The 25481-nt window shown below is 36.9% G+C and overlaps 1 protein-coding gene across 1 annotated transcript in view; it reads right to left on the reverse strand.

Annotated features, from left to right (window-relative positions):
• Nucleotides 1-358: 358 nt before the first annotated feature.
• Nucleotides 359-25481, reverse strand: part of Tc2n (tandem C2 domains, nuclear) — a 52876-nt gene continuing 27753 nt past the window's right edge. The window contains exons 8-12 of the mRNA XM_060388057.1: nt 25176-25292; nt 21020-21211; nt 14729-14843; nt 10803-11002; nt 359-1251 (exon numbers count right to left, since the gene is read on the reverse strand). Coding sequence (XP_060244040.1) covers nt 1141-1251; nt 10803-11002; nt 14729-14843; nt 21020-21211; nt 25176-25292 — 735 coding nt within the window. The 3' untranslated portion in view covers nt 359-1140. The remainder of the gene's footprint in view (nt 1252-10802; nt 11003-14728; nt 14844-21019; nt 21212-25175; nt 25293-25481) is intronic.

Raw genomic sequence — 25481 nt, forward strand, 5'->3', positions numbered from 1 at the left:
TTCTTGCTTCTTCCTAATTTTTTTTGTTTTGTTTTAGCCACAACTCTTGTGGTGATCCAAGAAGAAATAATCTCCAGATGCTAAGTTCTAATATGTACCTGAAATAAACCTGAAGTAGAAAAATATTTGTATTTTATACATTGCTACATAGTATAGTTATTAAAACGGGGAAAATACTTTAACATTGTAGATTAGAGAGCAAATACCTTACATCAAAAACTGAAAGAACTAGTGATCATAAAATACTGAATTTACTATTTAAGCTCATTTAATTTTGCTAAATTAAGTTGGCCCAAAAGTAAAATATTTTCTTTTAACTCAAAAGAAAATAAAGAAAAAATAAGGAAAACAAAAGGTATATATTTTAGCTTTCAATTAAACTTTATTGATTTTTAAAAGATATTTGCTTATTTATGTGTATTTATTTGTTTACTTATTTGTGTGTGTGTGTGTGTGTTTGCCAAAGTATGGATGTGGATGTCAGTAAAAAACTGAAGGAAATGGGTTTTCCCCTTCCATCTTGTTGAGTTCCAGGGATAAAACTCAGATGATCACGAATAGTGACAAGCTCATTTACTCCCCGAGCCATCTTGCTAGTTCCAAGCTTTATTATTCCTGGAAAAATGTTAATAATTCTCTAATTCTTCTAGAGATAAACAGCTTATAAAGTGATCATGCAATGACTTATGAAAAAATTTTAAGTACAGGGTACCAATTCTTCTCAAATACAGAAAAAAAGTCAATGGAACTGACCTATTCATTTGTGCTGTAAAAAATTCATATAAAGATATAAATTGTGTAAAGATCTAATCAATCATGCCTAGCACTGTAAAAGTACTACAGTTTTATAAATGTCTAATAGTAATACTAAGAGGGATTGCTGTGCTAGGTTTTTGATATCTTAAAAACAAAAGCAGAACCAATATTGAAATATTTACCTAGGATTGATATTTTCATAGATTTTTATAATATATTTAATTGGCCTAATAATACTACCCTTTTATTTTATCATCTATTTTGGCACCATTTTAAAACATTTCATTCACTTTGTGTATCTGATAGAACTCATTAGTTTTAGAAATTATGTTTCTTCTATTAAAATGTCAAGCTGTTTCGTCACTAAATTAATGCCTGATGTCTTCAAGATGGATTTAACTTGTGCCACTTGGTAACAACCTTTTCAGGATTTGAAATTGTCTCTTTCCATTGGTTCACTGCTTCAATATTATTGCTGTCTTCACTTATCCAGAGCTGTAAAGAAACAGTACAATCATTTCAACTTGACATCTTAGTAGTTATGTTTAAGCCATGTCTCTTACTGTCATGGATAATATACCTTTTAACTTTTAACAAACATATTGTTAAACATTTGGATAACACTTTTAAATATCATTAATTTTTTTTAAAGTTGCTTGATGATTTGACCCTTAAATGTTAAAATATTTAACCTGCTGAATCATTCTGTATTATGTGATCCAATTCAATTACATAGTAATGTGAAGAGGGACTGCCTCTGACATAATCTGATTGGCCTGCTCTTTGATCACCTCCCCCTGGGGGGGAGCAGCCTTACCAGGCCATAGTAGAGGACAATGCAGCCACTTTTGATATGAACTGATAGACTAAGATCAGAAAGGAGAGGAGAACCTCCCCTATCAGTGGACTTGGGGAGTGGCATGCAAGCAGACGGAGGAGGGAGGGTGGGATTGGGAGGGGAGGAGGGAGGGACTAATGGAGGGATGCAGAATGAATAAAGTGTAATTGATGAAAAATTTAAAAAAAAAGGGAAACAAATAATTCAAGAACCTTAAATGACTTTCAAAAGTGGAGGAAAACATGGAGTTAGTCAATTGGCATGGAGCACGTCTCACTCCTGGGGGCAATGGTCTCCTGAACCAACTCAGACCTCGGACACCACCACTGCTAGTTCTAGAACTGATGCAGGATGTTCCAACGAGGGGGTTAAGGCTTCTCATAATATTTCCTATAAGCCCACACCTGTTTGTTTATATCCCCCATTTTTATTCATTATTAGCCAGATAGAGCCAAGTAATTGTGGTAATGATACTTGCTTTTTTGCCCAATGCTGGAATGCTAGTGAATTTAGGTATGCCCTGGTTACTCGCATGCCTCGCTGGGTGCCTGTGCCCATTGATGCCCCTCACGCTATGACTCTCTTCAGACAGAAAAGGGATCTTGGAACTACAGCCACCATTGTTACTGCCATCTCATTGGCGGCTGTTGGAGCTACCACCGGGGCATTAGCCATGAGTCATACTGGGCAGACTGCTCAGACCCTGAATAATCATTTAGCTAATGTAGCTCATGCCTTAGTTGTACAAAAAGGAATTAATGCTCAACTAAAAGGAAGCTTGATGGTGTTCAATCAGAGGATTGACCTCGTGCAGGAGCAAATTGATACCCTATGGCAAATCGCTCAACTTGACTGTCAATAAAAATATACTGGACTTTGAGTCACTAGCATATAACATGAGAATTTTTCCTGTGCTGCAAATCTGTCTAAACAATTGTCGAGCTATATTTTAGGTAATTGGACTGGAGAATTCGATACTATGATGGAGCAGCTGAGAGTGGCCATTGTCACAGTAAATTCTACCAGAGTGGACGCAGGACTAGCCACAGGATTATCATCATGGATTGCTGCAGCCATGAATCATCTGAAGGAATGGGTGGGCATGGGAGCATTAGCAGGCCTTCTGGTGTTGGTCTCCTTGGTTTGCCTGTGGTATATATGCAAGATTAGAATCTCACAACAGTGTAATGCAGCCATGACCATTCAGGCCTTTACAGCCATTGAAGCAGGACAGTCTCCCCAAGCATGGTTGGCTACCATAAAAAGCTAAAATGTTACGCTCAGGATGCGAGGCTAAGCACTGCACTCAGGGTCAGCTGCTTTGGACCCAGAGAAGAGCATGTCTGATTGCATGCGGGTTGATGCCCCAGGTCCCGCCTCTGAGAAAAAGGTATCAGACGGGTCTGATGCTCTTTGGGTGGATGACACCTAAATGAACATCGGTACAAAGTCCCAATTTATTTCTAATATCAGAGATCAGACCTCTACTCTTGCCTGATGCGTCTAAAACAAAAAGGGGGAACTGTAGAGAGCTGCAAAATGCCGCGCCTTAAAGATGGAGCTGGTTTCCGCCTTCCACCTTCCCCATGGTGAGTGCTCTCTGTCACGAACAATTCCACATTTGGCTAAGGCTGAGGATCTGGCTTGCTTCCATGTATGTGGACCTATCTGCATTGCCCACGTGGCACGCTGGGGTTGGCTACCCAGAGGCTATTTAAGCTGTGGGCTGGCTTTCCCCAGGGTCAGATGATTGTTCAAGGTTCCTAAATAAACTGCATTGAAAAAAAAAAAGAATTAAAAATGAAAAAAAAAAGAATTAAAAATGAGAGCAGAGAGCCTCACCCCATCCTCTGTGCATCCTATTCCCAGTTCAGCACCCAGATCTCTGGATGCCCTCGAAGGCTTCCTGGGGAAGACAGGTGAGACCTCTACACAACAGCCCCCTGCTTGCACCAGGCCTCTTGGCAAACACAGCAGTGGTGAGCTACACCCAGCTTCCTACATGCTCCATCTACTGGACCTCATATCTACGTGCACTCCCTGAAGCTAGCAGACCTCAGAGACCACAATCCAACATCAGAGACAACCAGATGACTAAAGGCCATCACTTACACACAAATAACAAGAGCCTGGTCAATTTGGTAACCACAGAACCCAACTATCATACTAAACAAGCCCAGGACATCTTAACACAGCTGAGCAACAAGAAACTGACCTTAAATCTTGTCTCATCAATATTATAGAGGCCTTTAAAAAAGAAATCAATAAATCCCTTAAAGAAATACAGGAAAATACACACAGGTGAAAGAAATAAAACTGTCCAAGACCGGAAAATGGAATTAGAGGCAATAAAGAAAACACAATCTGAATGAATCCTGGAAACTGACCATCTAGGGAAGAGAACAGGAATAACAGACACAAACATCAACAGAATCCAAGTGATGGAAGAGAGAATCTCAGGCAAAGAAGATACCTAAAAGATCATAGATGTCAGCCCAGACTACTATACTCAGCAAAACTCTCAATCACCATAGATGGAGAAAATAAGATATTCTAAGACAAAACAAAATTTAAACAGTATCTATCCACAAATGAAACCCTACAGAAAATACTAGAAGGAAAACTCTATCCCAATGAGGATAACTACATCCAAAAAAAAAAAAAAAATAGGAAATACGTAATTCCACACCAGCAAAAACAAAAGAAAGGAAGCGTGCGCGCGCACGCGCACACACACACACACACACACAACACTAACAACACCAACATCAAAATATCAGGAATTAATAATCTCTGACCATTACTACCTCAAAATATCTCAGCATCAGTGGTCTCAATTAACCAATAAAAAGACGCAAGCTAAAATGGTTGTGAAAACAGGATCCATAATTCTGTTTCATAAAACAAACATCTCAGCAACAAAGATAAACATTACCTCAGAGTAAAGGGCTGGAAAAAGGTTTTCCAAGCAAACAGAAACAAGAAGCAAGCTGGAGTAGCTATTCTAATATTTAATAAAACAGATTTTCTACCAAAATTAATCAAGAGATGAAGGGGACTTCATATGCATCAAAGAAAAAATCCACCAAGACGACGTCTCAATTCTGAACATATATGCCCCAAAGCAAGGGTACCCACATTCATAAAAACAACATTATTAAAGCTTAAATCACACATCAAACCCCTGCCTCACCAAAGGACAGATCATCAAGACCAAAACTAAACAGAGAAATAACGAAACTAAGTTATGTTATGAGTCACCTGGACTTAACAGATATCTACGGAACATTCCATTCAAACAAAACAGCATATACCTTCTTCTCAGCACCCCATGGAACCTTTTTCTAAAACTGACCACATACTCAGTGACAAAGTATGCCTCAACAAGAAAATTGAAATAACTCCTGTATCTTATCAGACCACCTTGAATTAAAGTGGGACTTCAACAAAAAACAGAAACGAAAGAAGGCCTACAAAATCATGGAAACTGAACAACTCTCTACTCGATGACCAGTGGATCAGGGAAAAAAAATAAAGAAATTAAAGACTTTCTAGAATTCAATGAAAATGAAGACACAACATACCCAAACTTATGGTACAAAATAAAAGCAGTGCTAAGAGGAAAGCACTAAGTGCCTTCATAAAGAAATTGAAGAAATCTCATATTAGTACACCTGAAAGCTCTAGAACAAAAAGAAGCAAACACACCCAAGAGTAGACAAAAGGAAATAATCAAACTCTGGGCTGAAATCAATAAACTAGAAACAAAGAGGACAATTTAAAAAAATCAACAAAACCAACAGTTGGTTCTTTGAGAAAATCAACAAGATAAAACAAAAACAACAAACAAACAAAAAACTGTTAACCAAATAAAAAGGCAGAGGGAGAGTACTCAAATTAACAAAATCAGAAATGAAAAGGGGGACATAACAACAGACACTGAGGAAACCCAAAAAATCATTAGATCTTACTTCAAAAACCTGTATGACACAAAATAAGAAAACCTAAATGAAATAGATGATTTTCTTGATAGATACCGCTTACCAAAGTTAAATCAAGATCAGGTAAACAATTTAAATGAACCTATAACCCCTAAGGACATGGAAGTAGTCATTAAAAAACTCCCAACCCAAAACAGCCCAGGGCCAAGTGGTTTCAGCACAGAATTTTACCAGACTTTGAAAGAAGAGCTAGTATATCAATATTCGTGAAACTATTATATTTGTGAAACAAAAAAACAGCAACAGAAGAAACATTGTCAAACTCATTCTATTAGGTCACAGTTACCCTGTTACCTAGGCCACACAGAGATTCAACAAAGAAAGAGAACTTCAGACATAAGGAATTGTTCTTCCTTATGAACATTGATGCAAAAATACTCAATAAAATTTGTGCAAAAGGAATCCAGGGACACATCAAAAATATCATCCACTATGATCAAGTAGGCTTCATCCCAGGGATACAGGGATGGTCCAACATATGAAATCCCATCAATAATCCACCATATAAACAAACTGAAAGAAAAAAAAAACCATATGATCATCTCATTAGATGCTGAAAAAGCATTTGACAAAATTCCAACAACCCTTCATGTTTAAAGTCTTAGGGAGATTACGGAATTCAAGGTGCATACCTAAACACAATAAAGGTAATATACAGCAAGCCAATAGCCAACATCAAGTTAAATGAAAAGAAACTTAAAACAATCCCACTAAAATCAGAGAAAAGACAAGGCTGCCTACTCTTTCCAAGTCTCTTCAGTACACTGCTTGAATTTCTAGCTAGAGCAATAAGACAAGTAAAGGAGATCAAGGGGATACAAATAGGAAAAGAAGAAGTCAAAGCATAGCTATTTGCAGATGATATGCTAGTATACATAAGTGACCCCCAAATTTCTACCAGAGAATTTCTACAGCTGATAAAACATCTGCAGCAAGGTGTCTGGATACAAAACTGACTCAAAAAAAGTATACAAGTGATAAACATGCTGAGAAAGAAATTAGAGAAACAACACCCTTCACAATAGCCACAAATAATATAAAATATATTGGCGTAATTCTAACCAAGCAAGTGAAAAACCTACATGGCAAGAACTTTAAGTCTTTGAAAAAAGGAACCAAAGAACATTTTAGAAGATGGAATGATTTCCCATGCTCATGGATTGGTAGGATTAGCCTAGTCAAAATGACCATCTTACCAGAAGCCATCTACAGATTCAATGCATTTTACCACCAAAATTCCAACACAATTCAACCTCATATGGAAAAGTAAAGACCCAGGAAAGCAAAAAGAATTCTGTACAATGAAAAAAAGAAAGAAACTTTTGAAGGTGTCTCCATCCCTGACTTCAATCTGAACTACAGAGGAATAATAACAAAAACTGCATGGTATTGGCGTAGAGACAGGTTGATCAATGAAATCAAATGGAAGACCCAGAAATAAATCCACACTCCTACAGCATTTGATTTTTGACAAAGAAGCCAAAAACATACAATGGAAGAAAAAAGAGCAGCTAAACAACAAGGAAGACCCTAGGGAAGATGCTTAATCCTCATTCAGAAGGGCAAACAGGATAGACATCAGAAGTAGGAAAACACAAGGAACAGGACAGGAGCCTTCCACAGAGGACCTCTGAAAGATTCTACCTACCAACATTATGGAAGAAGAGGGATATAGAAAGACCTGGAGGGGACAGGAACTGCACAAGGAGAACAACAGAGCCAAAATACCTGGGCCCAGGGCATCCTGCAGAGACCAATACTCTAACTAAGCTTAGACCATACATGGAGAGGAAAACCTAGACCCCCTGTTCAAAGGAAGCCCATAGGTAGCTCAGTTTCCAAGTACCCTAGTAAGGCATACAGGGGCTGTCTCTGACATGAACTCAGTGGCAGGCTCTCTGATCACCAACCCCTTGGAGGATGCAGCCTTGCCAGGCCACAGAGGAAGATGATGCAGCCAGCCTTGAGGAGATTTAGAGATAAGCTAGGGTCAGATAGAAGAGGAGAAGGTTCTCCTCCTATCAGGGGACTAGGGAGAAGAGGGAGGGAGGGTAAGACTGGGAGGAGATGAGGGAGAGGGCTGCATGAGGAGATACAAAGTGAATAAATTGTAATAAATAAATATATAAATAAAATTAAATTTTAAAAATGTTCAACGTCCTTAGTCATAAGAAAAATGCAAATCAGAACAACTCTGAGAGTCCATCTTATACCCCTCAGAATGCCTAAGATCAAAAACTCAGACGAGGTTGTGGAGAAAGGGGAACATTCCTTCATTGCTGGTGGGAATGCAACCTTGAACAATCACTCTGGAAATCAAGCCAGCGCTTTCTCAGAACATTGGGAATAGTTCTACCTCAAGACCCAGCCATACCACTCCTGAGTATATACTCAAAAGATATTCCACCACACCACAAGGACATTTGCTCAACTATGTACATAGCAGCTTTATTCGTAATAGCTAGAACCTGGAAACAACCTAGATGCTCCTCAACTGAAGAATGGATAAAGAAAATGTGATATATTTACACAATGGAATACTATTCAGCTATTAAAAACAAGGAAACCATGAAAATGGCAGGCAAATGGATAGAACAAAAAATGATCATCCTGAGTGAGGTATCACAGACCCAGAAAGACACACATGATATATACTCACTTATAAGTGGCTATTAACCATCTAATACAGGATAACCATACTACAGTCCATAGAGCCACAGAAACTAAGTAACAAGGAGGGCCCAAAGGAGGCTGCTTGAATCTCACTCAGAAGGGGAAACAGAATATACACCAGAATAGAATAAAATAGAATAGACAGCAGAAGTGGATGAAGAGAGGGAAAATGGTAGGAGTGATGGGGATCTGCTGTGGGAAGAGTGGGGGTAGGAGATGAGAGGGCAGGGAAAGAGAAAGGATCAGGGGAGGGCATCTCTGAGACAAGCTAAAGACCTGTAACAGGGTAGGTTCCTGGGAGGAGATGAGGACGACTCTAGCTAAGACTCTGGGGGTTTGGAGGGAGGACATGGAGACTGAAGAGGCCACCTTCTAGCCAGGCAGGACTCCAAGTGGGAGTCCCATAAAACCTTTGACCCCAAATTTGCTCTGCCTACAAGAAGTGCAGGGACAAAGAGGGAACAGAGACTGAGGGAATGACCCACCCCACAATAGAGGGCCAACCCCTGACAGTATTAATGGAACTCTGCTATGCTTACAGACAGAAGCCTAGCATAACTATCATCTGAGAAAGATGCTTCATCCAGCAGTGCATCGAAATAGATTCTGAGACTCACAGCCAAACACAAGGCAGAACTCAGTTGTAATAAATTAAAAAAATATAATGTGAAAAAAAAAGTGGTGGGAGGAAGGACAGAAGGACCCAAAGGGGATAAGAACTCCACAAGAAGACCAACAGAGACAACTAACCCAGGCTCAAAAGGGCTTACAGAGAATGAAGCACCAACTAAAAAGCATGCATAGCCTGGACCTAGGTTCCCTACACATATGCAACCAATGGGTACCTTGGTCTTCATGTGGGTTCCTTAATAAGTGGAGCCCAGGGCCGTTTCTAACATGCCTGCTTTTGAATCACTAGCGGAGCTGCTTTGCCTAGCCTCAGTGGAAGAGGATGTGTTCCAATTCTGATGTGACTTGATGTGCTGGGGGAGGGTTGATGGGTGGGGCTCCCCTTCTCTGAGAAGGGAAGGGAAGAAAAAGGAACAGGATGGAAGAGTGTGACCAGGAGGAGAGGACAGAGGGGGCTGTGTTCTGGATGTAAAGTGAATAAATAAATAAACTTTAAAAAAAAAGAATTGAAAATGAAGTATTATTTTAAGAATCACTTTGTATGTATTCTTTCTTGTTCAAATAATCTAGGAGTTCAACTACAATTGATCCTTATTATTAAAAAAAATTTTTTTTCCAAGATTTCTAAACTGAGGCAAACAATGTTGTTGTTTTTTTTACCTGAAAAGAAATGTGCATTTAATTTATGTACCTTTTACATTAAGTGAAACTATAATCTTAACTGAAATCTAAAAAGTAGTCATTCTTAATCCATAATGTGTATATAACATGGATACAAGGTAAATTTGTCAATTTAAAACACTTGAATTTCTGTCTTGGCTATCACACTTACAAATGCTGCAACTTTGGAATCAACTTACCTGAGTTCCAGTTTCTAATTCTTCTAAGAGACTGGAGTAAGTCACTAGTTTTCAATTCTTTTTCTATCTTGGCCTAAAAAAAACTTTGCTCCAAACAACATCTCAAACTGACTCCAACACATAACACAGATAACATTACAGTATTTGGGGGATAGACTGGGAGAACTTGAATCCACGTATACCTGATACCTGAGGCACCAGAGAAGGTCTCCAAACTTATTATCATGGAAATCATCTCTCAAATTAAATTCACATGAATTCTTTAATTCAAACTCCTCTCCAAATAAGAATACAGAAAGCTGAAACACTTTTTAAGTTAGCAATCTAATTATATAAAATGAAAGAGTTGATATAAATCTTCGAAAATTCATATACACAATCTGAAAATCTCGCATAGACTGCGCATAGTAGTTTTTGTCAAGTGAAAGCTCTTACATCAATTAAAGACTTCAAGATTTAAATGTGGCACAAACAGTTCTAATTAAGATAAAAAGATAACAAATAGCTGCCACAAATAAAAGGAAAGAAAATATGAAAAGAAAGATTATATAGGTTTAAATGTTATGTAGCCCTATACAAATTACTCAGAATTTTATTTAATTCAGATAGTAAAATAGGCTATCCAAACAATATCACAAACACTATTAAAAATTAACATGTTCTAGAAATTAAAATCTACTCTAAATTAGTAAAATCTGTAAAAGGCCCCTTTTAAATACAAAATTAAAGATGAACCAGGATAAAATAAATGTTATACTCAAAGTCTTAAGTTTGATTTACAAACTTCTACTGAATTTTATATTTTAAAGTTGAAAAGTTCAGAAGGCTTAAGAAATAAGCCTGACTGCTCAGAAATGTTACCTATTATATTAAAGCATAACATAAGACAAAATTTGATTCTGAGGCAACACTGAATTTTAATTTAGAATGTTGAAGAATCTTCCTATAGTCATTCTTAATTTTATCTTCTTTTCTAATTAACTTCATAGTAACACACAGAGACTTACCAGAAAGAATTAAAAAAAAAAAAAAACACCTACTAACCTGGCCTATAAAATGTTTTCTTCTTACAGAGCTTCGACTATAAAGTTTAATGAGGAAAACAATTTCTTTTTCAGTCTGTGTAAGTGGAAAAATCATAGTTTCTCCCCATTTTACTCTTCCACTGGAAGCCTTCAGCAAGCGCGTCTTCTTCTTATAAACAAGCTCTCCTGAGCTAAACATCCCCACCTTCACAAAAAAACCTAGGATACAAGAAACTGTAGTCTATAAAATTTATGTGAAATACTGCATAAAGATTTTTATCTATACACTGGTTATTATCAAAATATAATCAACTTAAAAGGTCTTCTGGGTTATTGTTATTGGGACGTCTGGGTCTTGGGTTATTGCAAAGGAAAACACATTGAAAAGAACTACACCAAGAAACATGTCAGTTCTCCAGATAGCTAGTGGTATCTATTTCACAGTTTCATAGGTAAATTTCTTTCCTTGTGATGTCATAGGTATATGTGCACTAGAATAAAACAAGTAAATATTTTTAAGTAAATTTGAGGTCTAGCATTTCCAATGATAATGAAATAGTTTATATGATTTATAACCAAAGATAACAGTTATGAACTTTAGTAAAAATACAAAAATAAAAGTAAAGATACCCCCCAAAACCAACTCTTCTGGCTCTTAATATTGAACCGTTCAGTCTTTAGAGCTGTGAGAAAATAAATTATTATTATTTTTTTATTAATTACACTTTATTCACTTTGTATCCCCCCATAAGCCCTTCCCTTCTCCCTTCCTTTCTCCCCTCCTGATCCCATCCTCCCTCCCCCTTCTTCACACATGCCCCTCCCCAAGTCCACTGATGGGGCGGTTCTCCTCTCCTTCCTTTTGATCTTGGTCTATCAGATCTCATCAGAAGTGGCTGCATTGTCATCTTCTGTGGCCTGGTAAGGCTGCTCCCCCCTCAGGGGGAGGTGATCAAAGAGCAGGCCAATCAGATTATGTCAGAGGCAGTCCCTCTTCCCATTACTATGTAACTCACTTGGACACTAAATTGCCATGGGCTACATCTGTGCAGGAGTTCTAGGTTAGCCATTAGGGAAATCCAAATCAAAACGACCCTGAGATTTCACCTCACACCCATCAGAATGGCCAAAATCAAAAACTCAAGTGACAACACCTGCTGGAGAGGTTGTGGAGAAAGGGGAACCCTCCTCCACCACTGGTGGGAATGTAAACTTGTACAACCACTCTGGAAATCAATCTGGCGCTTTCTCAGACAACTAGGAATAGCGCTTCCCCAAGATCCAGCCATACCACTCCTAAGCATATATCCAAAAGGAGCTCAAGTACACAATAAGGACATTTGCTCAACCATGTTTGTAGCAGCTTTATTTGTAATAGCCAGAAGCTAGAAACAGTCCAGATGCCCCACAACTGAAGAATGAATGCAGAAATTGTGGTACATCTACACAATGGAATATTATTCAGCAATGAAAAATAAGGAACTTATGAAATTTTCAGGTAAATGGTGGGACCTGGAAAGGATCATCCTGAGTGAGCTGTCCCAGAAATTTCTATTTTTTAAACCAAAAGAGAGAAGGGGGTACTGAAGAAGTTGGCAGCAAAATATCAACTTAAGAACTGCACTGGATAAAATTATGGATAATGTATCTTTTCACCTAAGCATATTTTCAGTGTGGTACACAATGACTATAGCTCAAGCAGCAACTGCTGTCAGGCTATTGTGAGGAGTCAGTTAATAAAACTGGGGCAAAAGGCAGAAAGAAAGGCAAGAGGAAACTGTCAGAAAGGGGGAAGCCCAGGATGAGAAATAAGATATGACTATCAGATTATAAAATGCTCATCTTTAGTAGCCCTAAGTGGTAGTTTTGCGTAAATGAAGCCATCTATTTATATATTACATCTGTATAAACATCCACTATTTTTTTTCTGTTTCATAGAATTAACTAGATATAATCTTGATGACTTATTTTTCTGACTTGGATTTTATTTACTTATTTTTATTTTAGAATTCTCCACCTCTCTACAAAATTGCTACTAATTTAGTTGCTTTTATGGGCTATTCATTGTTTTAATATCAAGAGTACACTAATATAAAACCATTTTCCCATGCTTCAGAAAAGCTTATGTTAAATAGAAATTGCATGTTCTTCAGTGGTTTGGTAGAATCTGCCAGTAAGGTTATCTTGGCCTTAGTGCTATAAAGCAGTAAAATGTTATCTCTCTTAGTTAGAATTTCCATTGCTGTATATAAAACACCATGACCAAAGCTACTTGGGGAGGAAATGCTTATTCCAGCTTACAACTCCAAGAAAACACTTCATCACTGAGGGAAGTCAAGGCAGAAAACTGAAAGCAGGAACCTGGAAGCAGAAAATGAAGCAGAGGCCATGGAGGAGTGCTGCTTACAGGCATGCCCCAACAGCATGCTTAGCCTGCTTTCTTTCTTTCTTTCTTTCTTTTTTCTTTATTAATTACACTTTATTCACTTTGTATCCCCCCTGTGGTTCCCTCCCTCCTTCTGTCCCAATCCCCCCCCTTCTTCTCCCCTCTGCATGCATGCCCCTCCCCAAGTCCACTGATAGGGGAGGACTTCTTTTCCTTCCTTCTGATCCTAGTCAATTAGGTCTCATCAGGAGTTTAGCCTGCTTTCCTACACACTCCAGGACAGTGGTTCTCAACCTATGGGTCACACCCCCTTTAGTAAACCTCTGTCTACAAAAATATTTGCATTAAAATTCACAGCAATGGCAAACTTCTAAAGTAGCAACAAAATAATCTATGGTTGGAGGTCACCACAACATGAGGAACTATATTCCAGGGTCACAGCATTAGGAAGGCTGAGAACCAAGGCTCTGGGGATGACACCTACCACATTGAGCTGGGTTCTCCCTCCATATCAACTATAGCCAAATCTTATGGAGGCATTTTTATCAATTGAAAGTTTCTCTTATGTCAAATAAAAAAAAACACAAAGATATTATCTTATGAGTGTATATAAGTTACTGTATACATGTAGGTATGGAAATACATACATGTGTAACGGCCAGAGGTAAACGTTGGATACCCTCCTCCTCAGTCATTCTCATCTTTTGAGACAAGATATCTCACTGAATATGGCACTCACTGATTGACTAGACAAGCTGACCAGCAAACTCCTCTCCATCCCCTCAAGATTACAAGCATGCACAACCATACCCAGATTTTTATATGGGTCTGAGAGATCAAAATTCAGGTACTAATGTTTGTTTGTATAGAAGGTACTTTAACAACTGAGCCATCTTCCCAGCTCTGATTAGTGCTTCAAGGAGTTTTTTATGGCTATTATTCTTTTCAGATTCTTCCTCTTCTTTATCAAAATTTTAAGGAAATAATTTGTTTTCTATATATGTGCAAATGAGTTATATGGTTGCTACATGAAATTGTCTTACATATTACTAAATTCATGACTTAGAAATTTCTTCTGAGCTTAAAATTATATAATCTTCACTGCTCAGAATACCAATCATGTTTTTTTACTACTTCCAACCTCCTACAAATGTTCCTAACAGTCCTTTAATTTTTTAAAGAAATAAAGCTTTTAGTTTTATTGTTTTTTGTTAACCTGCATTTATCAACTTCAGCTTTCCTATTTCTGTTAGTTTTCTAACTTCTTAAATTGAATGTTTAGTTTTATATGATTTTAGTCTCTTTTTTTGTTGTTGTTGTTGTTCAAGTTCTTTTGGTTGCCCAAATAATTCCCTCCCGCTCTTAGCCCTTGTAGTAGGGTTGATCTCAAACCTCTGGCTCTTGGGGTGGCCAGATGAGGTAAGCATGGCCCACCAACATATCACAGTCCCTAGATGTACATCCACAGAAGAACGCAGACCTTAATGCCCTGATATTTTGTTCTTACCCTACTAGAACCTCTTCACATTGGGTGTACTTTGAACCACTGATATACTTACTCAAAGTTAGAGGTGTTGAAGAACTTGGAAGGTATTGTGCCTCAAGAATTTGCAGCTGAATCCTGCTATTCACTGCTTGAAAACAAGCCCCCAGTTCAAGTTCTGCTTGGCAAACCTATATTTATATAAAAATAATTTAGTAGTTCATAATAGAATTTAGAGATATTTCAAAAGTTCTAACAAAAAAAGCTAGAGTAAAAATTTTTCAAAGTATTATTTTCTACTGACACTAAAATCCACAAGTTATGAGAGGCTTTGAGGGTAAATACCATGGATTTCAAAAACTTATTCATGTGCACAGAATCTGAAAATATAAGATGTATCTACATACTGAACTTTAAAACTACTGATACCAAAAGATAACTTGACTAACACCTGAAACACAAACTAAGTTTCTAAACATTATTGAAAAAAAATACTTAACCAAAAGAAATATGCTTCAAAAAGAATTTTAAAATATTCCAATCAAATTCTTTTAAGAACATATAAAGATTTTATTCATTTATTTACTTACTTACTTATTTATTATTTATTATTGGTTTTTTGCTTTTTGAGACTGGGTTTCTCTGTGTATCCCTGACTATCCTGGAACTCATTCTGTAGACCATGTGCTGGCCTCAGACTCAGAGATAATGCCTGCCTCTACCTCCCAAATACTGGACTAAAGGCATGTACCACAACTGCTGACTGAAAAAGAATTTTTAAGTAACAGAGGATATTTTTTTCTAGCTTTAGATATCAGCATATTTGCTTCCAAAGTCAGAAGGCAGGATTGCTACACTAAACACATCTGTGGACTAAATCAGAAGTAAGGATTGCTTCAACATCTGTTGGCTCGGAGTTGCACTGCTGTTCTGAACAAAATAAGCCAAAAAAAATCAGAAAAAAGCTATCAAAGCAGTAAAGTTATAAATAATAAGGAAAAGGTCAAGAAAATCCCAAGGCAAACAGTAAAACACAGAATACTTAAGGGAAGAAAATAAAATGTACTCCATAATATTTATTGCTGACCAACAGCAAAAACAAACAAGACTACTGATGGAGGTATTGAAACAGAGGCTGAGAGACTCAGCCAAACTTTGGGCAGAGAGCAAGCAATCTTATGAAAGAAGGGAGAGATAGAAAGACCTGGAGGGGACCAAAAGAACCAAAAAAAAAACCAAAACAAACAAACAAACAAACAAAAAAACAACTGCGCCCTGGGGTCCCTGCAGAGACTGATACCCCAACCAAGGACAATGCATGGAGAGGACCCAAAATCTCCAGCCCAGATGTAGCCCATAGACTCTCCAATTGGGTTCCCTAATAAGGGGCTTTCTCTGGTATGAACTCAGTGACAGGCTCTCTGATCACCTCCCCCTGGGTGGGAAGAGGGTGAAGCCTTGCCAGGCCACAGAGGAAGACAATGCAACCAGTCCTGATAAGACCTGATAGGCTAGGGTCAAACAGAAGGGAAGAAAAAACCTCACCTGTCAGTGGACTAGGGGAAAGGCATAGAGGCAGAAGAGGGAGAGAAGGTGGGATTTGGAGGAGATAAGGGAGGGAGACACAGCCAGAATACAAATTGAATAAATTGTAATAAGCGATAATAATTTAAAAATTACACAAACAAAACAAAGCAAACTAGTGATTTGGGTAGAATCTTTCAGAGGTTCCCTGTGGAAGGCTCCTGTCCTGTTCCTTGTCTTCTCCTACTTCTGATGTCTATCCTGTTTGCCCTTCTGAATGAGGTTTCAGCCTCTTCCCCAGGGTCCTCCTTCTTGTTTAGCTTCTTTAGGTATACAGATTTTAGTATGTTTATCATATATCATGTCTAATATCCACTTATAAGTGAGTATATACCATATGTCTCTTCCTGCTTCTGGGTTACCTCACTCGGGATGATCTTTTCTAGTTCCTATCATTTGTCTGCACATTTCATGATTTTCTGGTTTTTAATTGCTGAGTAGTATTCCATTGTGTAAATGTACCACACTTTATGTAACCATTCCTCCACTGAAGGACATCTAGGCTGTTTCCAGATTCTGGCTCTTACAAATAAAGCTGATAAGAACATAGTTGAGAAAATGTCCTTATTGAATGGTGGGGCACCTTTTGGGTATATGCCTAAGAGTGGTATAGCTGGACCTTGAGGTAGCACTATTTCTAATTTTCTGAGAAAGTGCCAGATTGATTTCCAAAGTAGCTGTACAAGGTTACATTCCCACCACCAACAGAAGAGGGTTCCCCTTTCTCCACAACCTCTCCAGCATACATCATTCCTTGAGTTTTTGACCTTAGCCATTCTGATGGTTGTGCAGTGGAATCTCATGGTCATATTGAATTGCATTTTCCAAATGTCTAAGGATGTTGAGCATTTCTTTAAGTGTTTCTCTGCCATTTGATAGTCCTCTGTTGAGAATTCTCTGTTTAGCTCTGTGCCTCATTTTTTAATTGGATTACTTGGTTTGTTGGTGTTTAACTTCTTCAGTTCCTTATATATTCTGGATATTAGCCCTCTGTCAGATGTAGGATTGGTAAAGACTCATAGCCAAACTTTGGGCAGAGTGCCAGAAACCTTATGGAAGATGAGGGAGATTAAAAAAAAAAAAAAAGAAAAGAAAAGAAAAAAAAAAAACCTGGAGGGGTCAGGTACTCCACAACAAAGCCAAAAAATCTGGGCCCAGGGGTTCCTGCAGAGACCAATACTCCAACTAAGGACTATGCATGGAGAGGACCTAGACTGCTCAGTTTCCTGGTGGGTTCCCTAGTAAGGGGGTCAGGCACTGTCTCTGACATGAACTCAGTGACAGGCTCTTTGATCACCTTCCCCTGGGGAGTGCAGCCTTACATGTAAAAGAATATTAGAGAAAACATGATCTGGTATGTTTGAGAATATTTTTGTGTGGGGGAAAGTAATAAATACTGGCAGAACTCAAAGAGCTGTCTCTGAAAACAAGTCCCACTCTCCAACTGCTGTCTCCATACACTCAGGCAAGTTTCACTCTTTCCAAGGGTATCATGAGCACATGCTCATAAGCATGACATGAACATTTTGAACTTTAGCAACAAGTGAACCATAAAGGTAAATCTCTGGAAAGTTAACTTATTTCTTTAGATAAACCGTCTCTCATCCACAATATTGAGCACAGAAATCTAAGATCTCAAATAAATACTTAATATGACTAATGATTGACATCAAGAAGTTTATTTTAAAAAATACAAAATAAACCCTTCCAGATTGAGAAAGATTGAAATGACTCCATGTATTTTTTATGCCTACAATGTAATAAAATTTAGAATTAACACCAAACAAATCTCTAATAACTATATAAATTCATGGAGATTATGCAAATCATTACTAAATTATGAATGCTTCAAAGAAAAAAAAACAAGAAAGAAAAAATTGCCTGGGACTAAACGAAAATGAAAACAGTACATTTAAAGTAGTTCTATAGGGAAATTTACAGCTCTAACTGCCTGTATTTTAAAAAAAGAGCAAGCAAAAATTAATGGCTTAATGATGCAACTTGAAAATTTGGAAAAACAAGAACAAATCAAACCCAAATTCAGTAGATGTCAAGAAATAATAAAATAATCAAAGCAAAAATTAACAAAATAGAAAAAAACAATACAAGATATGATGACTCTAAGGGCTAATTCTTTCAGAAAATGAACAAAATTGACAGACTATTGGTCCAACTAACCAAAAGAAAGATTATCCAAATTAACAGGTCAGAAATGAGCAGAGAACTGTAACAGCAGAAAATAAAGAAATTCAGAATATTATAAAGGAATACATTTAAAAAAATTTATCCATTAAGATGGAAAAATCTAAAAGAAATATGGATGAATTTGATTCATCCAAACCAGCAAAATTAAACCAAGAAGAGATCAACAGCCTAAACAAACCTATAATGAAGGAGAAGATTCAAAGAGTAACAACAGTCTTCCAACAACAACAACAAAAAAAAGAAAAAAAAAATCACGGTCCCAGATAGATTCATAGCAGAGTTATACAAGACTCACAAAAAAAGGTCTACAGCCAATTTTTCTTATATTTTTCACAGAAATAGAAACAGGAGTACTTCCAAATTCATTCTATGAAACCAGTAAAACACAACAACAAAAGAAAATAAGAGACCAATATCATTGATGAACATAGATTCAAAAATCCTCAATAAAAGACCTGCAAACTAAATATAGTCATGCCTCTAAAAGGTTATCTACTATAACCAAGTTGGCTTTATCCCAGAGATGCAGGGATGGTTTCAACATACACAAGTCAATAAATATAATAAATCACAAAATAAAGACAAAAAGCACATGATCTTAACATAAAAAAAAACCTTTGACAAAAACCCCACATGTCTGCATAAGTTAAAAATTTCTAGAGAAACTGGAACTGTCGAGAACATACATCAACATAATAAAGGCTATATGTAACAAAACCACAGCCAATATTATCATCAATGAAGAAAAGCTTGAACACTTCCATTGAAATCAGGAATGAGAAAGGACCATCATCCACTATCCCCACTCCATTTCAATATAGTGCTCAAAGCACTAGCTAGAGCAATCAGGTTAGAAAAGGAAATTAGAAGTACACAAGTAGGAAAACAAGTCAAATCATCCCTATTTCAGGTAATATGATTATTATAAAAAATAGATCGCCAAAATTCTACAACAAAACTTCTAAAAATGATTAACAATTTCAACAAAATAACAGATACAGAACCAACCTGCAAAACTCAGTAGCCTTTCTATACACCAACAACAGACAGACTGAGAAAGCAATCACAAACACGTTCCTTTTCATAACAGCCTCAAAGGAAATATAATATCCTGGACTAACCTAACCAAGGAGATGAGGGACAGCCTCTACAATGAAAACTTTAAATATCTTGAGGAGATTGAGAAAGACACTAAAAACTGGAAAGACATCCCGTGCTTATAAACTGGTAGAATTAATATTTTACCAAAAGCTATTTATTTACAGTTTCAATGCACTCTAAATCAAAACCCTCATCTCATTCTTCACAGAAATATAAAAAGTTATCCTAAAACTCATTTGGAATGACAAAGACCTAGAACAGCTGAAGCAATACTGAGTAAAAAGAACAATGCAGAACAGACTATCATTCAGGATGTCCTGATTAGTTTTATATCAAGTAGACACAAACTAAAGTAATTTTGGAAGAAGTCTCATTGAGAAAATGTCTACAAGGATTTGAAAGTCTATGGTGCATTTTCAGTACAAAAATAAACCTGCGCTCTGTACCTGCTGACTCTCCCCAGAACACAATTCCCAGGCAAAGGACTGTACTTGATTCCTCCCAATATATTCATGTACTCTGAACAAAGTTCAGAGCTCATTCTGTGCAATGGAAGTGATCTTGTGCTGAGATCTGGCAGCTAGGTCTGGCCTGCCACTTACAAAGCAAAATTGATGACACCTCACTGACACTGAGCTCCTTCCCCAGTGGGTAGGAGGGGAAGGCCACCATCCTAACAGATGACAACCACACCCTAATGGGCTCAACTGTGGCACTGCAGGTGTCCGCACCAGAGGTTGAGGCATATCTTAACCTCCATAACCCACAGTGTAGGAAAAGCACCATTCAAACTCTACATTCAAATGGGTGTGGTCAGGGGACAGGGGAAAGATAAGCAGATGGCTACCTGGTTGATAGAAGCAAATATCAGGTCTCAAAAATCAACCAAGTGCTTTTTGTAGCAATAACAGGAAAAAACAATTAACTTTAAAAACTTTTATTCTTTTGTCCAAAGAGATGGCCTAGTCTGAGGGGGGTTGTTGCTAAGCCTGACAACCAGAGTCTGATCTCCAAAACCTCTTTAGTGAGGAGAATCAATGCCCACCTGTTGCCCTCTGACCTCCATACACATGCTATCACATAATCCTCCTTCATGAAATAAATAAATATGAAATTTTTTGATGTAATAGTAAAAATGTATTAAAATAAGGACAAATTTCTATTGTTTGGCATGGGTGGGGTGTAGTAGGTCAGCAGGAGCATATGTGTTCAGCATGTGTAAGGTCCTGCCATGCCCAGTATGGGACCAAATGCCAATTTGTGAACAGACATGTAGCTTACCTATCATTAAAACCATTTTCTTAATTCTACTTTATAGTAATTTCAGACTCTATATGGATTTTATGATTCATTCTTATTTTTCCTGAGTCCTCAGCTACTAAAACCTCTTAAAATTCATTATTTGAAATAAAAGTTATTCAATAAACCATTTTACATTTGTGAACTATATTCAGAATTGGATAGTATTAGCACTTACAGAAAGTTTTGAAGGTGGTATTATTTCCAACGAGTAATCCATTTCCTGTGTACTGAGAGTTCTGAGTGATAGAGAACATTCTCCAATGGTTTTCTTCCTGGGAGTCTGGGTTTGAATCTTAAATACAAGCCTCACAGCTTGTAGGTTTTGTAGTTTAATAGCAAATACAAAAGTTTCCATAAATTCAATAACCTTTAAAAAAAACAAGAAAATATTAAATATAATCTAAAAAAGATTCATATGCCATCATTAAAAAAAGTTTTCATACCCAAGAAGATATGAATATATTTTACAAGTATATTTTCATTAAAAAATGAAAATAAATAGATGTATCTTATTTTACTATCTTACTTAGCTTCACAAATCATCCTTGTAATTAGGAATTAAGATTAATATTAACAACCTCACCATAATACAGCTTTGCCTTTTTGAAAATTACACTGTTTTCCCATCCTTGATTTTCTCATACATCTCTCTTGATATTCGTCATAATCCAAAAGTTAGAAACAGTGGCTCAAGAATTTCATACACAAATTTTCTAAGCATCCAGAATCTAAGCTGTTCACATAAATATATTTAAATTCTCTTTAAAAGAAACTGAACATTACATTGTTCTTTGCTATATATTTTCTTCTTTATATCTTTAGTGTAGCTTTCTGAAAAGTCAAGATACCTAGCTGTCACAGTCCAGCTTTGACATGGACAGGAGAAAGACTGAGGAGATGTATACAGAGCTGAATAAATTACTCTTCAGACTATTTTTCTGAGGATTTATGAGTTACATTAGCAAAACCTTCTAGCTCTTTAACACAGGGATGAGCAGCAGACCACCTGCATGGGCTCATTAACTCTTTATGAGCCAGCAAGAGAAAGAAGGAAAATCATGTGCTCCCACACACTCCATAGTATCAGTTCATTCATACATACAAGCAAACAATCAGACATGCAGACATGTACACATTTATACATACATTCAAGACGGCCTCCATCATACATGCACATCATGCATATGCAAAGATATTTACACATTTGTACATATATACTAAACAGACATACAGACAATCAGACATTCATACCTATACACATACACAGACAATCAGACAGACAGATACGGTGGATGGCAGATGGAGAAAAACTCCAACCAACCAACAACAACTTTATTTCTGTCCTGGGTTTTATACCCTTTAAAACAAATTTTTCTAAGAAAAATTACATCATTCAAGAATAGATATAATCAGGACACAAAAAGGGAGTTACAATAGGACTACTGATTTTAAGTTCTTTCATTATAACTATAACTAGATACTTTTTCTCATAATAAGTTTAAAGAAGTGGGTTTATCTATGTGCTCATTATGAGTTCAAAGCAGGCGTTTTATCTTTTTGTTATTTCATATGTTCATTATGTATTCAAAGAATAGTTTTTTATGTCAAGGGTTTTATAAGAAACAGGGGTCTGTCTTGTCTTGTATAGCTAACCATTTATTCTTTGTTTCTATATGCGGTCCTTCTTATCAAGGTCTTATCCTTGGACTAAAACTAGGATGAGTGTATTTCCTCGATTATTAATTTGTTTCCATCTTGTTTTTCTTCTTGGTGTAACTGACATGGAGGCTCACAGAGCTCCTAACAGTTTTTGCTATATTGGAGGAGGGTTTTTAAATTACTTGAATCAATTCAGGAATCATTATCAGGAATTATCAAAATCGCTGTGGGAAATCTTCCCAACATGGAGAATAGCACCTACGGGGGAATATTATGCTATTGGCAGCAAGGGTCTATTCATGCTCAACTGCCTGATGCCAGGCATACGAGACAAGCATAGGAAGGCAATATAGCAGCAATAGATAGTCTTTGAGGCAAAATCCCTGGGGCCTTGCCTAAACCAGGGATATACCCATTTTCCAGCCATGCCAAAATGAGCGGGCTGCCTCCAGGAAGCTCACTTGCTTGCTTTTGCCCATCCAGAATGCAATTGCTTCCAGCACCTAGCCAGCTAACAATATGCTGGATATTGTCTCCAAACTTTGACTCATATTATAATAATTTATATCTGATCAGACAGAATTATGTTCCTGTTGACCTCCCAACCACTGAGTTGCTTCTTTTAAATTACCAAGCTAAAGAATTATACTAATAAAATATTACACATAAACTAGTTAACAGTCTTACACAGTAAAAATGTGCTGGCATATTTCTTATTTTCCATTATAGGGATCTACCAAACCACTTGATTTGTGAAAATAAAAGATTATTGAAAGTATTCTTCCTAAGTTAACTTACTTTTATTTCAAAAGCATAAAGTAAAACTGCTTAATTCAGAAAGTGTTCATCCTTGAGTATATCATTTCTCTAAAGACATTTAGGGTTTTTTTTTTTCAATTTTTTTATTATGTACAAAATTACCAACATTTTACAGACTTTTTTCTTTTTTTTTTTTTTTTTTTTTTTTTGCTCTTAGACATTTTTTTTTTATTTTTTTTTTTATTATCAGTTACATTTTATTAACTCTGTATCCCAGCCGTGTCCCGATCCCTCATTCCCTCCCAGTCCCTCCCTCCCTCCCTCCCTCATCTCCACCGTGCTCCTTTCCAAGTCCACTGATGGGGGGGACCTCCTCCCCATTCATCTGATCCTGTTTTATCAGGTATCTTCAGGACTGGCTGCAAAGCCCTCCTCTGTGGCCTAACAGGACTGTTCCTCCCTTGTGGGGTGGGGAGGTCAAAGAGCCAGTCATTGAGTTCCTGTTAGAAATAGTCCCTGTTCACAGACTTTTTTCATTTTAGATTATTTTCATGGAACAGATTTCAGGTAAAATAGCTTTGTTACTAACTGTAAATACTTTAAGGTTTTTAATAATGTTGACAAAATAATTTTCCAAAAAGCGTATATGTTTTAGAGCCATGGTTCTCAACCTTCCTAATGCTGTGACCGTTTAATACCTCACGTTGCAGTGATTGCAACCACAGAATTTCATTTCTGCTTCATAACTAATGTTGTTACTGTTGTGAACTGTAATGTAAATATCTGATGTACAAGATATCTGATATGCAACCCCAGTGGGGTCATGAACCACAGGTTGAGAACCACTGTCTTAGAGTAATCGAGAAATATCTCTAGTTGGGCATGGTGGCACACTACTTTAATTCCAGCACTCCGGGAGCCAGAGACAGGCAGATCTCTGGGAGTTAGAGGCCAGCCTAGTCTACAAACTGAGTCCAGGACAGCCAAGCTACACAGAGAAACCCTGTCTTGAAAAAAACAACAAATAAAAAGTTACTCTGTGGAATTGGTTGGGCTCAGAGGAACTGAGAGGATTTGGAGAAGGAGAAAAGCATTATTAGAAAATATTATATGAAAAATTTTCAATTAAAAAATTTCCAAATCATAGTAAGTAAAAAATACCAAGATGTATTTTATGATTAATAAATAAAATGAATTTTCTTCAGTTCTTAGACACTTGAACTCTATTATTTTAAGATGACATGTTCTTTTAAAAGATACCTTTTCAGGGCTAGATAGACGGCTTAGATGGTAAGAGTGCACACTGTTTTGTAGTGGACCTGAGCTCAAGTCTCAGCATCCACAGCAGGTGGCTTATAACCACTTTTTAATCCAGATCCAAGAGATGCCATCTTCTGGCCTCGATGTGCACTGCACTTATGTGCACAAACCAACACACACACACTTAAATACAGAGAATTTTAAATATTTTTAAAAATACTATTTGCATATAAAACCTTTTTAACCATATCAAAAGATAAAAATGGGTGTGTATTTAAATTAATGTGAAAACAATCTATAAAACAAAACAAGATAATAAACCTTCTAGTTAGAATAATTGGAAGATTTTGAGAAAGAGATTAACTGCAACTTTGCAATTGCTTTTCAAAGCCAGCAAGTGTTGACAGCAAGGAATGTAAAGACGTTTCTTACTTATAGTTAATCTTCTATATATTCTAGTAATTAAGATTTTGTCCTAATATCAGACAATGAAATCACAAATACTGTTAGAATTTAAAAGTATCTTTTAAAAGCAAGGGTATATCATTTTAGCTTCTCCAAAACAAAACACTTTCTTATTCTCACATTATACATAAATAAAAATGACAAATATGAGAAAATGAAAATAGATTCAAACACAAAAAGCCACTTACATTGGACCCTTCTTTAGCTGAAGATTTGAAATGTACTGGTTTGGACAATGTTAAAATTCCTTTTATAGAAATTGTGGGACTCTCTCCATAACTAGAGGGCCAAGTCACATCTCTGCACTTAAAAGAAACATGAATACACAATTTAAGTTTTTACAACGGACTCTGACAAGATGAATATCTGATATATTTATTGAGTTAATAACTTTTTTGAGACAAGGTCTCTCTACATAGCTACTGTTGTTTGGGGATTCACAATGTAGACCAGGATGGCCTCAAAGACCCACCTGCCTCTGCCTCCAGAGTACT

This window comes from Meriones unguiculatus, chromosome 7 (assembly GCF_030254825.1).
Source record: "Meriones unguiculatus strain TT.TT164.6M chromosome 7, Bangor_MerUng_6.1, whole genome shotgun sequence".
Lineage (NCBI taxonomy): Eukaryota > Metazoa > Chordata > Mammalia > Rodentia > Muridae > Meriones > Meriones unguiculatus.